The sequence below is a fragment of the Myotis nattereri genome (genome assembly GCF_964212035.1).
Source record: "Myotis nattereri genome assembly, chromosome: 1".
NCBI classification, from domain to species: Eukaryota; Metazoa; Chordata; class Mammalia; order Chiroptera; family Vespertilionidae; genus Myotis; species Myotis nattereri.
Window position 1 is genome coordinate 172942429 of NC_138075.1, and position 15204 is coordinate 172957632.

Sequence of the window (15204 nt, forward strand, 5' to 3'; positions counted from 1 at the left end):
TATGATTTAAATTAAATTAAATTTAAATTGACACTGTTGACAGGCTGGCAGCTGCCTTGAAATGACGGAAATTTCCTGCATCTCCAGAACTAAGGCTTACTGTATATGATGAAATGCCCCAACCTTTCACATACATAGAAATGTACATTATGTCTTGGGAAAAGAAGGAAATGAGTGATTAAGGAACTGCTCAGAAGAGGTACTTGTTCCAACCTCAATTCTAGGTAAAGCTTCTCTATGGCCTCTACCTGGAAAAGAAGCAATCTTTCTAGAGAGCATTTCCAATCAGTATGCCTGCCCCCGTCTCCATTCCTCCAGTTCCTTTTCCTTCATCTGGTCACATCCATATCCGGGTGACCTGTCCTTGCTAAAGTAGCCTGGGGCTCCCAGCCCCGCTGCCATACTGAAAAGGCCCCTATTGCTTCTGTTAAACAAAACTTACAGGGACAGGTCTTGCAAGAGTTCAGGTAGAAGAGAGCATCATTCACAGCAAGAGGAATGATCAAATGAGTCCCACTAGCTTACTTTAAAATACGGAGCAGCTTTGGCTGGCTATTTGAATTTGGCTACAAAAGCAAATTTCTCCAACATTTTGTGTGATTCATGTTAATAAAAAGAAGGGAAAATATTAAAAATCCAGAATGAAATTTATACATTACCTTAATCCAGACAAAAAATACTATGACTGCAGCTATATTGTTGAACTGTATTTGCCAGTATGCCAGATGTTCGAAGTTGGGGAAAGTATTTTGATCTTCCAGGAACTGTAGCAGCACCTCCACGCTTGATGTTCTGTGTATGTTAATTCCTATAGCCATCACTGATAGCTGCAAAACAAAAGACTTCCCTATTATTACAATGTTTTAGAAATAGGTAACTTACCCTAAAATGACTAGTTTATTTCGCTTTGCCATTGTATTAATTCTAGGGATCAACATTTTTCTCACCCAATTGCATTCATAAAAGTCACTCACATAACTGGAAAGTGTTGGGCACTGCCGTAAAACAAATAAAGCAGTATATTGCTTCTAGTTAGGAATGGAAATCCAATGAGCAAACAGAAGTTAAATGCACAAACTCTGTCCTCAAGGAATGCACACTCTAGTTCAAGACCAAATAAATATACAATGATAAATAATACAAAAACCTACTCAGGAATTGGCATCACACAACATAAGGTGAAGAGTGAAAGACATATTAAAAGGAATGCTCTTAAGGAAAGAATGAGCTTGGCCTTTTAAGAGGGAGGGAATGATGACAGAGAGGGCTCAAGAAAGTTTGCAATGGGAGTACATGGACCAAGGGTTTTCCTCTGGCTTGTTTCTGTCTCTTAACACATGACCACCAACTTTTCACACATGCTTTGGTCCTGGGCTATAAAACCATATCTGAGGGGACACTGGGCCCTATACTTGCATCCATCACCATTGGAGTAGCATGTATCTGTGGGAAGTGCTAGTATGTAACCATAACCCCTTGCCCTCATGTGAAGTCTGAGTCCAGGGCAGGTAGGTTGTGACAGGTGGTGTAACCCTTGCTGCACATTCTCCCTTTCTTCTCATGGATGATGGTCATTGACCACTTCATTAGTCCTTCTCTGTTTATAAAAAATAGGTTTTTATTGATTTGAGAGAAAGGGAGAGGGCAAGAGGGATAAAAACATCAATGATGAGAGAGAATCATTGATTGGTTGCCTTCTGCATCCCCTCCCCTTCCCCAATGGAGATCAAGCCCATGACCCAGGCATGTGCCCTGACCAGGAATTGAACTATGACCTCCTAGTTCATGGGTTGATGCTCAAACACTGAGCAACACTGGCTGAGCCATTAGCCCTTCCTGAGACGCCATCCAGATCATGGCCCCAGGGGGTTATCATATCAAAGATCTGCCTGGCTGCCAATAACATTGGCAAAGCCAACTTCACCACCTTCCTTTTCCTCTTTATGAAGGAATTCTAGAGCCAATCTTGTATTTCTGTACTGTAGGAATATTTTCTGTGAGCTCTCTGGAATATACTTAGGATGTTTTTCTCCATGGACTTAGCTGAAAGGGATGAAAAATAAGTTGGGGGAAGTGCTGACTGACTGAAACCAACACCACCCCTTTACCCAACACACTCAGAACAGTGTGTTCTCCATCCATTGTTCCACTCTGCACAGGACAAATGTGGAACATGTAGTCATTTATATAATATCGATATCATATCAACACATTAAGTTTCCCTGAGACTTTTCCTTCAAAATAGGGAATGAAAGAAAAGAGATTTTGTGAACATTTGGGTTGTTATGTCTTTCCTGAGTTTTCTTTGGAATTCTCATCCTTGTTTACAAAAGAACAGTCTCTCTTTACCATAATATAAGTTTCCCGAGGGCAAGGGTTCCGGTGTTTTTATTCATTCCTATATCCCTAACACCAGAACAGTACCAGGCACATAGTAGGTATTCAGAAAATATCTGGTGAATAAATTATTTTCACCATGTGAGACCTATCCCTCAACAAAATTACTTGAATTTAGACTTCTTAACAGTCTTCCTTTTTTTATTTTTAGTAATTCTGCTAGTTTTGAAAGACTATTACGTAGGTGAAGTAAGCCTGTAGACTTTAGAGCAGTGATGGCGAACCTTTTGAGCTCGGCGTGTCAGCATTTTGAAAAACCCTAACTTCACTCTGGTGCTGTGTCACATATAGAATTTTTTTTGATATTTGCAACCATCGTAAAACAAAGACTTATATTTTTGATATTTATTTTATATATTTAAATGCCATTTAACAAAGAAAAATCAACCAAAAAAATGAGTTCGCATGTCACCTCTGACACGCATGTCATAGGTTCGTGCCGGGGTCCAACCCCAGCAGGTCCAGGGGTCCCCAAAGGTGTGGACGGAGTCGGCGAAGAAGGAATGACACGGAGACAGCGTTCAGTTGATCAGCAGCCTAGCCAGGATCTCCAGCCAAGTCCTGGTCTCGATCTCCAGAGAAGTTCTGGTTAGGATCTCCAGCCAGGTTCTGTGTCCATGGTCTCTTGCTAGGTTCTCCAGGTTCTCCAGCCAGGTTCTGTAGCCATGTTCCCTCGCTAGGTTCTCCAGCCAGGTTCTGTCCAGGTTCTCCAGCCAGGTTCAGTCACCAGGTTCTAGTCAGGTTCTCTTGCCAATTTCTGTAGTCAGGTTCAGTCCAGGATCTTTTGCCATGTTCTCTCGCTAGGTTCTGTCTCTAGGTTCTGAGGCCAGTTTCTGTCCAGGATCTTTTGCCATGTTCTCTCCAGCGAAGTTCTTCTGTCTCTAGAGAACGTTCTGTGTAGGTTCTGTGCCAATTTCTGTCTCCCTCTCTCTGTCTCCTAAGTTCTGTCTGCTGTTGTCTTGTTTCAACTGTATTTATACCAGTTGATTCCAATCCTATCAATCTCTATTTCAAAGGTTAGGGCGTTTCTTATCTCCATTCCAGGGAGTAAAGATTATGTAGCTTAAGCATGATTATTCATAGTTAAAGTGATTAATTTCCCACCTGGCACTTAGTTAAGAGGTTTTATTCCCTCCCTAACTTCAGGGGAAAATCCCTACCTGGGGATTGAACCTTTCTCAGAGAGGTGACCTTGGTTAAAACACAGCGCCAAGAAGGTGAGCAAACATATTAAGAACAGTATGCCATATATGCCGGGTCCCTTGAAACAGCAAGGATAGACTGGCTCCCGGCAGGTTCGCCATCACTGCTTTAGAGTGTTAGGAAAACACACACACACACACAATAAATAAAGGAGATAATTTCAAAACAATTCTAAGATGTTATATTTTTATTAGTGTATCATTTCTTTTCAAGTTTCAGTTGGACTTTTTCAAGTCAGGTGGGCAAACAAATTTGGGCCAGATCAAACAAAAAAGCATTGGCCCTTTCATAGGGTTCAAGGTCTAATGGAACACAGGGTGTGTGTGTGTGTGTGTGTGTGTGTGTGTGTGTGTGTCTGTAAGGGGGGCGTGGGGAGAGAGGAGCAGAAAGTCTGCCCTTATTTCCACTGGGTCAGGAAAGGTTTGAAGAAGTGAGATTCCACTAGCCCTTCCTTCCTTTTCTTTTCTTTTTTTTTTTTTAAAGCACACTGTTTGAAGTGTGGTCTTGGCAGTACTAAAAGTTAAGGAAAATAAGAACAGCAGCACAGTGAAGCAAGTTTTCAAAGAAATACTTGCAAAATGTTGTGGCTGCTGAGCCAAAAAAAACTATAATTAATTTCCATGATACCATCAGTTGTATTTTCCAGTGGTCTTCAAAGTGGGATGAGGCAATTCACTGGAGTTGGGAGGAAAATATTAAAACTTCAAGGTAGGTGACAAGAAACTGTTAGAATTCTATTTCTATTTATCCCAATCTTTAAATTCAATATTGTGTATTTTTTTTTTTTACAAATGTACCCTTTAAATCAACACACACACACACATTTCTTAGATAATTACAACACATTAGGATATGCTATCAAAATGTTCAGTGACAGATGAACATAATCACAAAAGGCTGAATGCCACTGACTACCCTTCTGTTGACATTGGAGTAATTAGTGAAAAAGAAGATTGATATTAGACAAAATTACATGTACCTTTTTACCATTATCATCAATGACGTAAATATGAATATATTCATATAAACAAAATCAGTATGTTTTGCATCTTTATAGTCCCATTCATTGTTTTCTAGAATAATTTTTAATGTATATGGATTATAGTCAGCCATCATACAATCCAGAACTATTTTGAAAAATTACTTCTAGTATCATCACCTTTCCAGCCTCCTTGAATACTGCAATTTTTCTGTAACTTTGTTCATTATTAATCCATTGAGACTTTGGGGATCAAGAGTTTACCTATAGGAACTGTGTGAAAGGAGGGATGCACTTCTAACTGCATCAGGGTCGGATCAGTTCCACACCATGTTCTTCTGTATTTTCATTTTAAGCAAAAGCTCTTTCTGAAGTACACATGTGCATGGCTTACAAGGCAGTGGCAGAGCAGTGAAGATGGTTATTGTGAGAATTATATGAACTTATGTATATGAGAAGCACTTGGAACTGTGCTTAGCACAGATAGCTTCTCAAGTGCTAGCAATTATTACTATTGCTCCTGTCAATATTTTTATTGCCATGCAATACGTCTATATAGTTCTTTTTGCCTTAAGTATTCTTTTATTCACACATGAATATCATTTTTACATTCAATAATATAATAGATTAACTTATTAATAACATTCAAGAACATATTTTCTATATTTTACCAACGAATTCTACTGATGATTCGATAAATGACTTGATGCAAAGGCTTCCCAAACTGATTTCTGATTTCGGGGGAAGAATACTGATAAGAAAGTAGAATACTAGAAGAGAGAATGATTAAGAGGGTGATGCATCACTTACTGAGATTTCAGAGGGCATCTCTGCTGGCCAACTTTTAAGCATGTGACAGTTAAGCATGTCATTATATGCTTAACTGTGTAACAGTGCTTAGTAATAGATTGCTACTGATGAAGAGAGAAAAACTTGCAAAAATACATTTCTACTCTGATGCTTCTGAAAGGAAGTGGTTAAGATGCTCCTGAAGGGAAACCATCTTGACAAAGTGTTAGAAATTATAATAGCCCGGCTGGTGTTTCCCAGTGGTTGACCGTTGACCTATGTACCAGGAGGTCACGGTTCGAATCCCAGTCAGGGTACATGCCTGGGTTGCAGGCTCAATCCTCTGTAGGGGCATGCAGGAGGTAGCTGATCAGATTCTCTCTCATCATTGATTTTTCTATCTCTCTCTCCCTCTCCCTTCCTCTCAGAAATCAATAAAAATATAAAAAAAATGCCTTTTTAATCAAAGCTATTGTCCTTCTCTTAAAGAGATTAACTATATTATCTGATCCCATGTCAGCTTTATTTCCTTTCTCCCATCTCTACACTCCTTTCTTTTCCCACCTCATTCTGCCTTCTTTACTCTCTTTTCTCTTACATATTCATGTAAGAATTATTGTTCTGGAAATGATAGCACCTCACCTTCATTAGAAAAAAAGAAATTGTCTGAGTTCACTGAGAAAAGAAAGGAAATCTTGATTTGGGGCAAAGTGCAGGCTCATGTCAAACATTCTTGGGAATCATCTGCTCTGGAAGCCCTGGACAATCTCTGATCCTTGAAACAGTGTTCGTGCTAAGGGAACAGCTGTCCATTTATTTATTTGAAATTTCCTGAAGACTATAGCAATGAGAGAAAAATGTCCTTGATTTGCTGATATTCTCCTAAAAATTCTCTCTCTTTCTCTCCCTTCCCCTGAAATAAAAAGTATATTTTAAAAAAGAAGTTATAATAGAGTCAGGGGCAGGCAATAGTCTTGACTCTGTCATAACTCTTATGATTTCTTACACCTCATACAGAAAACCTTGCTGGCCATGTATTTTGCACTCTGTAAGCTACTTGCAAAAAAATGTAAACTGTGGGGAGGTTTTCTCTGCAACCCAAAATATTTCAGGCTGTTTCTTCTTGCACATGTGCAGAAAACTATGTATTAATTTTTACTAGTTGAAGAAAAATATCATTAGCAAAAAACAGAATCAATAACACAAGAGATTGTTTCCTTCCCCACATCTCATGACATGGCAAAGGCAAATGTGAATTATTGCTATTTTTGTTATTAATGTGGCTGAGAGATGATTGCAAATGCCTCATTACTCCCTGATTCAAAGGGGTTACTCATGCAAAATGAGGACATAATGAGTAACACTGCAGTTGATGTAACAGAGGAGGTTTCAGATTCTCCTTCAGGAATATCAAGGTGCACAATGCTGAGGAGACAGGCTTTCATTAATGTGTTTTTATAATGGAGGTGGATATTTGGTGTTGTTCTCGAACCTACCACAATGATCACCACATCCAGACAATTCCAGAAACTCCTGAAATAGCGTAGCTTGTGAATGCGAATCTCCAATATCTCTTCCACCACATAGTAGAGGATAAAGAAACAAAAGATAATCTCACAGGCTGCCAGGAAGAAATCAAAAGTCGTGACATATCGGATCAGCTTTACAGGCTGAAATTGCCAAGATGGAATCACACCGCCTGTTGCTGGGAATTCAACCAATAACCTGCATTGTAATAAGAACAATTAAGACAGTAGCGATAACAACATACGAATGCATCCAGGACAGGACGTCCATCTATTTTGTCCCTGCACTGGAAGGTAATCAAATTGCAATCACATGTCACCCCGAACTAGAGGCAAAATGTTTTTTTTATCAAAGCCAATGACTCCAGACTTGTAGAATTTTATGTAACAAAAAGTAAAGGTTTCCCAAGGCCTCTCAGACTAAAGCGATTATTCCTCCTCAGTCTCCCTTCTATCTCTCTGGTTTTTATACTTTGAAAATGCTATATACACTTTTTTTGTGATGTACAAGTTAAATAACAAACAAGCCTTTCTAGGCCTTTTATTAAATGCAAGTCATTCTACTAGACAATGAAGAACAGAAGAAATATGTCATGCACTCAAAATATGTACGATCTGGTTGAGAAGTGTATGTTTTGTACATATATAACGATAGGGACGGAGTTTCCCATTCATTCATTTGGTAACACTAACTAGCACTGAATAATTTACCCTGGGAGTAGTCTTTGCTTCCCTTCCCAAAGCCTTACAGCAAGCATGTCAAACTCAACAAGACGAACATGGGCCAAATAAACAAGATTTAAGTTTATGTGGGCTGCAAAAAGACAAAAGCTTCAATTTTCATAGAAACGTAGGTTTATTTCGAAAAGTATAGTATAAAAAAAAGCAATGATAAAATTAATGTTTTCTTCCTGATACTTGGCATCTCTTCTCTGCTACTATCTTTCCTACTTCAGGGAAATCTTGTTCGCTATGATTACTTTCAAAACTGATCTAAGATGAATGTCAGCAATTCTGGATCTGACAAGAGACTTATTTCCTTTCATACCAGTAATTGTAAGTAACGGCTCACACCGTGATATTGGTGGGCTGCAAAAAGATTCGTTGTGGGCTGCATGCGGCCTGCGGGCCACGAGTCTGACATGCTTGCCTCACAGTAAATAGGTCTCAGTAAATGTAAATGTCTGACCCCCCGCACCCCCCATTTCTACTGAAGGCATTGATTTTTAGTGGTAACATAATTAAACAGGATGGTTCTTGCCAAATTGCCATTTTGTAGGTGTCACTCTGAGAAAATTAAATGACTCCCTTAATGGTATAGCCTCTCTTTCAAACTAGAAATAGAATCTCTAACTCCTTCATTGTAAGACTTTTAAAGGACCTTTACTCAGCATCAGACATAACCATTTCTCCCATTGCAGGATGGGTGACCACAGGGAGAGCCTGAGCATATAGGACTCACACAGGAGCAATACTCAAGCACAGGCAGGGGCCACAGCAAATTAGAATTGATCACACTCTCCTGCGTTTTTCTTGACTATTTGAAACTCAAGAGAGCAATAGTGAAATGAAGAGCCTCGTGACCGCCTCAGTGCAAACTCACAAGGGCAGGAAGTAGCCTCTGTGCCAAGTCTCACCCCCATCTGTCACCCCTTCCCGAAATGTAGACAACAGTGTAGAGAAATGAAGTAAGTGCCTTGACAGTATTCACTCCTAAAATACGGGGAGGAAGTGAAAGACATACGTAAGAGTTTCTATAAATAGATAATTCCTTAAAAGTCAGTCAGAACTGTCTGCCTATTTCTATCCATTCTTCCCATCCTTGCTGGAATTGTTAAGACATTCAATAAAAATTGCGATTTTTATTCATTTCTGTGATATTACTTTCTGCAAAAGTTGTTAAATACAAGGTATGGGAAAACGCAACTGGCCATGTAAAGCCGAGTTGAGTTTAGCCTCAAAATTGATAACAAAATAAGGATATTATGAGAATTTATCCTTCTTATTTGGTGAGTAAAATACGCGCAAGTAATTCATGTTGGCGGTGTTTGGGTGCTGGCAACGTGTTGTTCACCAGGGTGATTAAAGTGGGCGAACCCCAAATCCCCTTGCCTATTCTACTTTTCTTTTTTATCGTACATATTACCTTCTAATATACACTTTAACTAATTTGTTTCTTTTGTTTATTGTTAATTGTCTATTATCTATCTTCAGGTTGAATGCAAGCTCTGCAAGGTATCTTTATCGTCTTCACTGAGTGTCCCAAAAGCCTAGAACAGTGCCTGGCACCATATTAAATGCTAAATACGTGTTTGCTGAATGAATGAATGAATGAATGAATGAACAAGATGCCCAGACAAGTGAGTGGGATCTTCATCAGTCTCCTCACTGTCACCTAAGTGGTTATGATGGCAATGTCGCAGGATCTGTAGAAGGAACTTTATGTGCCTTTGGTGAATCTTGAGCAGAAGTAGGTACCTGGGTACCCTACTGAACCCAGAAATAGCTCCTACCAATGTGCTAATGTTCTAATAGCAGGGGCATCATCTGAGAATGGGAGACTCAGGGAAATGAGTCAAGATTTGATGGCTGGGGCCCTTGGTCACGGAGCATAGAGCATTAATCAGCCTCACAAGGGGTAAAAATATACGTTAATAAAACAATGCTGTTGGGATGAATTTGGACCAGATTTAAGATTATCCCCAATCAGTTATAGTTCAGGATCTTAACTCCTTTCCCTCCAATATCATTATTCCAATAAGCCTTCAGTTTTCACCCCTGCCTCCCTATCAGCTCAGCTACTTAACACTATCATTCTGACAACTGCAAGCAACAGTTTTCTGGCCTATCTCTAGATTAGGATGCACCTACAAATACATGAAAATGGGAGGGCTGAGTGGCCTTGGTACATACCTGATCACACAGAACAGATTAATGTTGGCATTGTACACTGAAAAGTCAATAAAAGTTGCCCTGGTTCCTCGATCTAGCCAGACATTTTTCTTGAGACTAGCAATCTGAGTGGCTGTTTCCTCTCTTGTTCTTGACAAATCCAGGTAATAGCCAGCTCCACTGTAAGTTGCGATCATTCCCCAGTGGCTACTCCCATTCAAGTCTTTTTCACTCGTGTAGATCCAACTAATTAAAAAACAAAATGAAAACAAAACAGACAGGTAAAATCCGTGGAAGACTTGTGGCAATTACAAAGATGGCTGGTTCCCGGTAAAAAGAGTATGTAATAAAAAATATATATGTCTTTCTGAACTGGGTAAGGCGCTTGACATGGCGCTTCGTAAGTGTTTTCTTATTTAATTCTCATAGAGTTATTATTCCCATTTTAGAGATGAGGGCCCTGCGGCTTAATGAGGACAACTTAAGTCTCAAAGCTTTTGAGGGCAGAGTCAGGAATCTAGATCATGACTGTCTGTCTCCAGACCCTGAGCTATTAGCCCTTAGCTCATATGGCTGCCTTCCCTGGGTACCTGTACTCTGGGACTAGATGACACAGGTGGGCGGGAAAGGCATCTTCAAGCTGGAGCCAGGCAGGGCCAGGGTAGTACAAGGCACTCAGCTAGTAGTTCAGTGTGGCCCCCATACGATGAGAACCTAAGTTCAGCGTCACTACAGAAGTCAAGACTGTGAAGGGCAAGCATGGAGTCAGCGAAAAGAAGGTTTCGAAGAGACTCAGAACACAGTTACTCTGGTGGCAGCAGGAAAGACTGGCGTGGTGAGCAACAGAGAGCTCAAGCGCAGGAAAGAGTTAATGTAGCAGGTCCAAGATGGCCTTTCCTTAGGAAGGCCAGCTTGCAGAGTTGGACTTGGTTGGCACCTGGAACTTGACTGATAAATAGATCCCTACACTGATAACACACTTTCCTGACTGGCAGGAGTGGCTCACGGTGCCCGAGCTGTCTGTACAGACAAGGTGGCTTAGGCTGAACACTTGCTTTCCTCCTGGGAGTCTGGGGTTTTGGTATGTGCCAGGGGGTGCCTATGTGACCAGCACCCAGTCAACACCTTGGGTATCTAAGAGCAGAAGCGTTTCACACGTGTTGTTACACGTGGCTGCTGGAGGGATGAAAACCATCTAATGTGAGGCTATTGGGAGGAGATTTTGGAAGCTTGCCCTTTGTTCCGTCTGAACTTTGTTCCATGTGCCTGCCTGCACCTTCTGCTGTTTTCGCTTTATGATCCTTTCACTGCAATAAACCTTAGCCATGCACATGAGTATGTGCTGAGTGCTGTGAATCCTTCCAGTGAGTCACAGGACCTGGGGGTGGTCCTGGGAACCCTGCCCAGCTCAGTCAGCAGTCCCTGCAGTAACCAAGAGGTGATCAGGCCTGAACCAGAGCAGTGACGGTGGGAAGGAGAAGGAAAGACGGACAGTGTCTCCACTGCAGTGACTGTCCACAGAACCTGCCAACTGATTTGGAAACAGGGACAAGGGACAGGGGATATCTCAAAAATGACTCTGTACTCTCTTTGGGGATAATGTGAAGATGGTAGTCCCAGCAACAGAAGGAAGAGCATCTAGTAAGAAAGTGATGAGTTCAGTTTGGAGCATATTGAAACTAGCAATTGAGTGACCACATGTACATAGGTCATGACGTGTCCATGTCCAAAGTTCTTATATATTTCTTTTGAACCGATATAGTTCAAAATGTCTATATTGAACTATAGCGACTGATGGGACATATAAAAGAATATAGATTTGCCTACTATCCCTAGAATGTAAGCTCTGTGAAGACAGGGTATTTGATTCTGTTTTGTTTACTGCTGCTACTCTGGGGCATTGCTAGAAAAGGAAGACCTCGCCTGCAACATGCCAGACACATGGTGACAGCATATTTGTTGAAGAGATGATGAATCATCAAACAGAGATGAGAGTGCAAACCATCTGAATTTCAAGGGGATGAGTATAAAGAAAGAGTATACAGAAAGGAAAAACAGATCTGAATATAGAACCCTGGGGTAAGACAGGACAGGCGAGTAAAGAAGGGGGTTACAGAATTAAGAGAACCCAAGTTCAGTGTCACTCACAGAAGTCAAAAGAACAAGCTATCAACACTGGCACACTCTGCAGAGAGGTTGACTAGGATGAAGACTGAGAACTCGTTCAGTGGATTTGTTAACTGGAGGTCACTGGTGGCTTCTAAGGGAGATCTCAAAAGCGAGGGTTTTGAGCTTTGAGGGGTGAATCAATAATAAGGAAGTGGAGGTGGCAGTGAAGGCTATTCTTTCAGGAAGTCTAGAGTTGAAGGGAAGGAGAAATGGGAGTAACCTGAGAATATGGCAGGATCAAGAAGCAGCTTAGGTACACATAAGAAAGATCCTCTTCAGTAGTCCACACTCAGTGGAAATCACTTATGCATCCATGCACCCAGTAGGCACTTACGGAGCATCTTTCCAGTCCAGGCACTATTCAGGGTTTGAGAATACAGCAGTGAACAAAATAGAGCCCTTGCTCCCAAGAAGCTGAAGACTGATGAGGAGGTGCAGGCGGCAAGAAGCCACCTTAACAACATAACTCACATGAAAGGAGAAAACACAGACCTTGGTCAGGCTGGTTAAATCCCAGCTTGGTTCCATGTACTAGCTATGGGTAAGCGAGCCTGTTTTTTTCATCTATAAAATGGAGATGATACCTATTTCAGAGTTGCTTTGTGAAGAGCCGATGAGATGATGGATACAACCATTTCTTAAATAGCATCTGGCATGGAGTCGTGGTTGCACACATTTCTCTTATTTACGACGTGAGATAAAGTTAAATAATGGATAAGGTACTATAGTTTAAGGGCACATATATGCTTTGCAGGAACTAGAAAAAGGAGCATTGGAAAAGAAAATCACTATCATAAAAAAGTCTTTTGTATTTAGTCCCTTTACTCTAAATCTCTGATTTTTACTAATTTCTTGTGGACCCTGGTATTAAATAGGGTGTGCATTATATGACAAAGAATATGATCACAGAAAAGGTGTTTTCCCCCCACTGTGTATGAACAAATCTGGATTCTGGGAGCCTCAGTTCCCAGAAAAGGGATCCAGATGAACGGTCAGAATTAGCTTAGAAAAGCTTAGATGGCAATTCTTACCATAGTAATTCACCCAGGACAGTACCCACCACAGGAAAACCTGAGAGTTCTCATTTCTTTTCTTTAAGGTTTAAATACGTTTCACTTTTATTGACTTTTAGAGAGAGAGAAACAGAAATAGAAACACCTAAGAGAGAGACTGGCTGCCTCCCATACGTCCCCCACTAGGGATTGAGCCTGCAACCTGGGCATGTGCCCTGACCGGAATCGAACCAGCAACCTCGTGGTTCATGGGTTGACACCCAACCACAAAGCCACACTGGCTGGGCCTCATTTCTTTATGATAACTACAGTAATTCTAAAAAGAAAGACTGTCCTCCCTAATACACAAGATGTTTTAGGTATGCTTGCCAAAGAGCACACCAAATAAATTCACTATAAATATGCACATTACAAATACACACTCAAAATCATAAACACATTTGAGAAGACAGAAAAACTGCCCCATAGGCTTAGTATCCATTTTAAATAATTGCATTCTGAACAAAAATTTATTTTTAAGCACTCATAAAAAAAAACTTCTGTACCAGAAAATTTCCTAGAAATAACCCAGCGGATGATACTACTGACTCTATAAAATTAAGATCCAGGCATCGCATCAGAAACCTCCAAAGGCCCAGTAGCTTCTTTCTCATAGACCATACGGCCAGGGATTTAGCCTCTTGAAAAATATGTATTTAGAAGCTGAAAGGGGGTAAAAAGTAGAGAAAACTTGAGAAATCAAAGGTTTGGCCACAACCTTAAATATACGCATTGAAGAGTCAGTTAGGGCATCTTCTTAGGTGAATGAATGAATGAATGAATGAATGTCGGTGAGAGGCCAGGGCACAGGGCCATGAGCCACAGACACTTACGCGGTTCCATTCCTCGGACCAAATGGAGCCCTGTCTTCACTGCTGACAGAGTAGACATCATAGCACTCTTTAATCTCATCTCTCAGGTCCTGGGGGATAGAACAGGATCCATTCCTGACTTTGAGTTGCCGTATCCGTGGTACCCCTAACAGCAGGTTCTCGTAGTAGATGAAGCTTCGGTTGTCAGCTTCAGTTCTGTTGCCGGGCTGTGTCTTCCAGTACAGCCCATCCAATAAGGCACCTTCTGTGAACTGAAAGCACAGGGAACATTTTTGAAAAGCTTCAAGCTCCGTGGCTGCCTCGCTCCTTCCCGGAATGTGTGCATGACCAACAGTGTAGTACTCTGTGAACACAGCAGAGTGGCAAGGGTAGGTTTTGCTGTCAGAGGGATTTAAGTTGGATCTTACTCCATCATTTGCTAGTTGTGAGGCCTGGGTTCCTGGGCTCCTGCACTGGTAATGTCCATTTTTTAAAATTTTCTTTAAAAATTATTATTATCTTCTTTTTGTTAATCCTCACCCAATGATATTTTTCTATTGACTTTTAGGGAGAATGGGAAAGAGAAAGACAGAGAGAAACATCGATGTGAGAGAAACATATCAATTGGTTGCCTCCTGCATCCACCCCAACCAAGGCCCGGGCTGGGGAGGAGCCTGCCACCAAGGTATGTGCCATTGACCAGAATCAAACCCAGGATGCTTGGCTCTGCAGGCCGATGCTCTATCCATTCAGCCAATCCGTCTTGGTCAATGTCCATTTTTTGCATAGTTACTACATTGATTTGAAAGGGGATGGTCTGGATCTCAACAAACATACAAACAGAATGCTCTCATCTCAAAGAGGCTCAACCCTGCAGTTTTCACTTCACAGTATAAAAAGAAACCAATAAATCCAATCTTTTGATATTTTAGGTTTTGGAGGCTTATGTTTTTATTCCACAAATGGTTATCAAATGAAAGTGTCCAGTGAGGCAAATCCATGAAACCATTACATTTTATGATTATAATTTTTCTTAAAGCAGCACTTTTTACTGGCTTTAGTTGAGATTTGCCTTTTATTATGACTATTGGTCATTCTCACTAGATTCCTGTGAGACTCACTTTGGTTATCATTAATATTTAATATTTAGACTATTTTATTTAGCAGACTCTATAAAATGAGATATGTGCAAGGCACTTACAATGTTACAGATGTTTTAACTTAAAAAAAAATTTAAGTTTTAAAATTTTAAATTTTATTGTGTAAAGATCTTTTTTTTGTACCATAAATGTATTTTCAGAAAAAGATAAAACACTGGTTGACTGGTTTTCTGACGTTTTATGCATATTAAACAACAGTCTTCAAACATACAAAAGCTACATTAA

The 15204-nt window shown here is 40.5% G+C and overlaps 1 protein-coding gene across 1 annotated transcript in view; it reads right to left on the reverse strand.

Moving 5' to 3' along the window:
• The window catches only part of PKD2 (polycystin 2, transient receptor potential cation channel), a 58921-nt gene that overhangs the window by 23454 nt on the left and 20263 nt on the right, over positions 1–15204 (reverse strand). The window contains exons 4-7 of the mRNA XM_081109655.1: positions 13841–14091; positions 9808–10032; positions 6865–7093; positions 660–827 (exon numbers count right to left, since the gene is read on the reverse strand). Of these exons, the coding sequence (XP_080965781.1) occupies positions 660–827; positions 6865–7093; positions 9808–10032; positions 13841–14091 (873 nt within the window). The remainder of the gene's footprint in view (positions 1–659; positions 828–6864; positions 7094–9807; positions 10033–13840; positions 14092–15204) is intronic.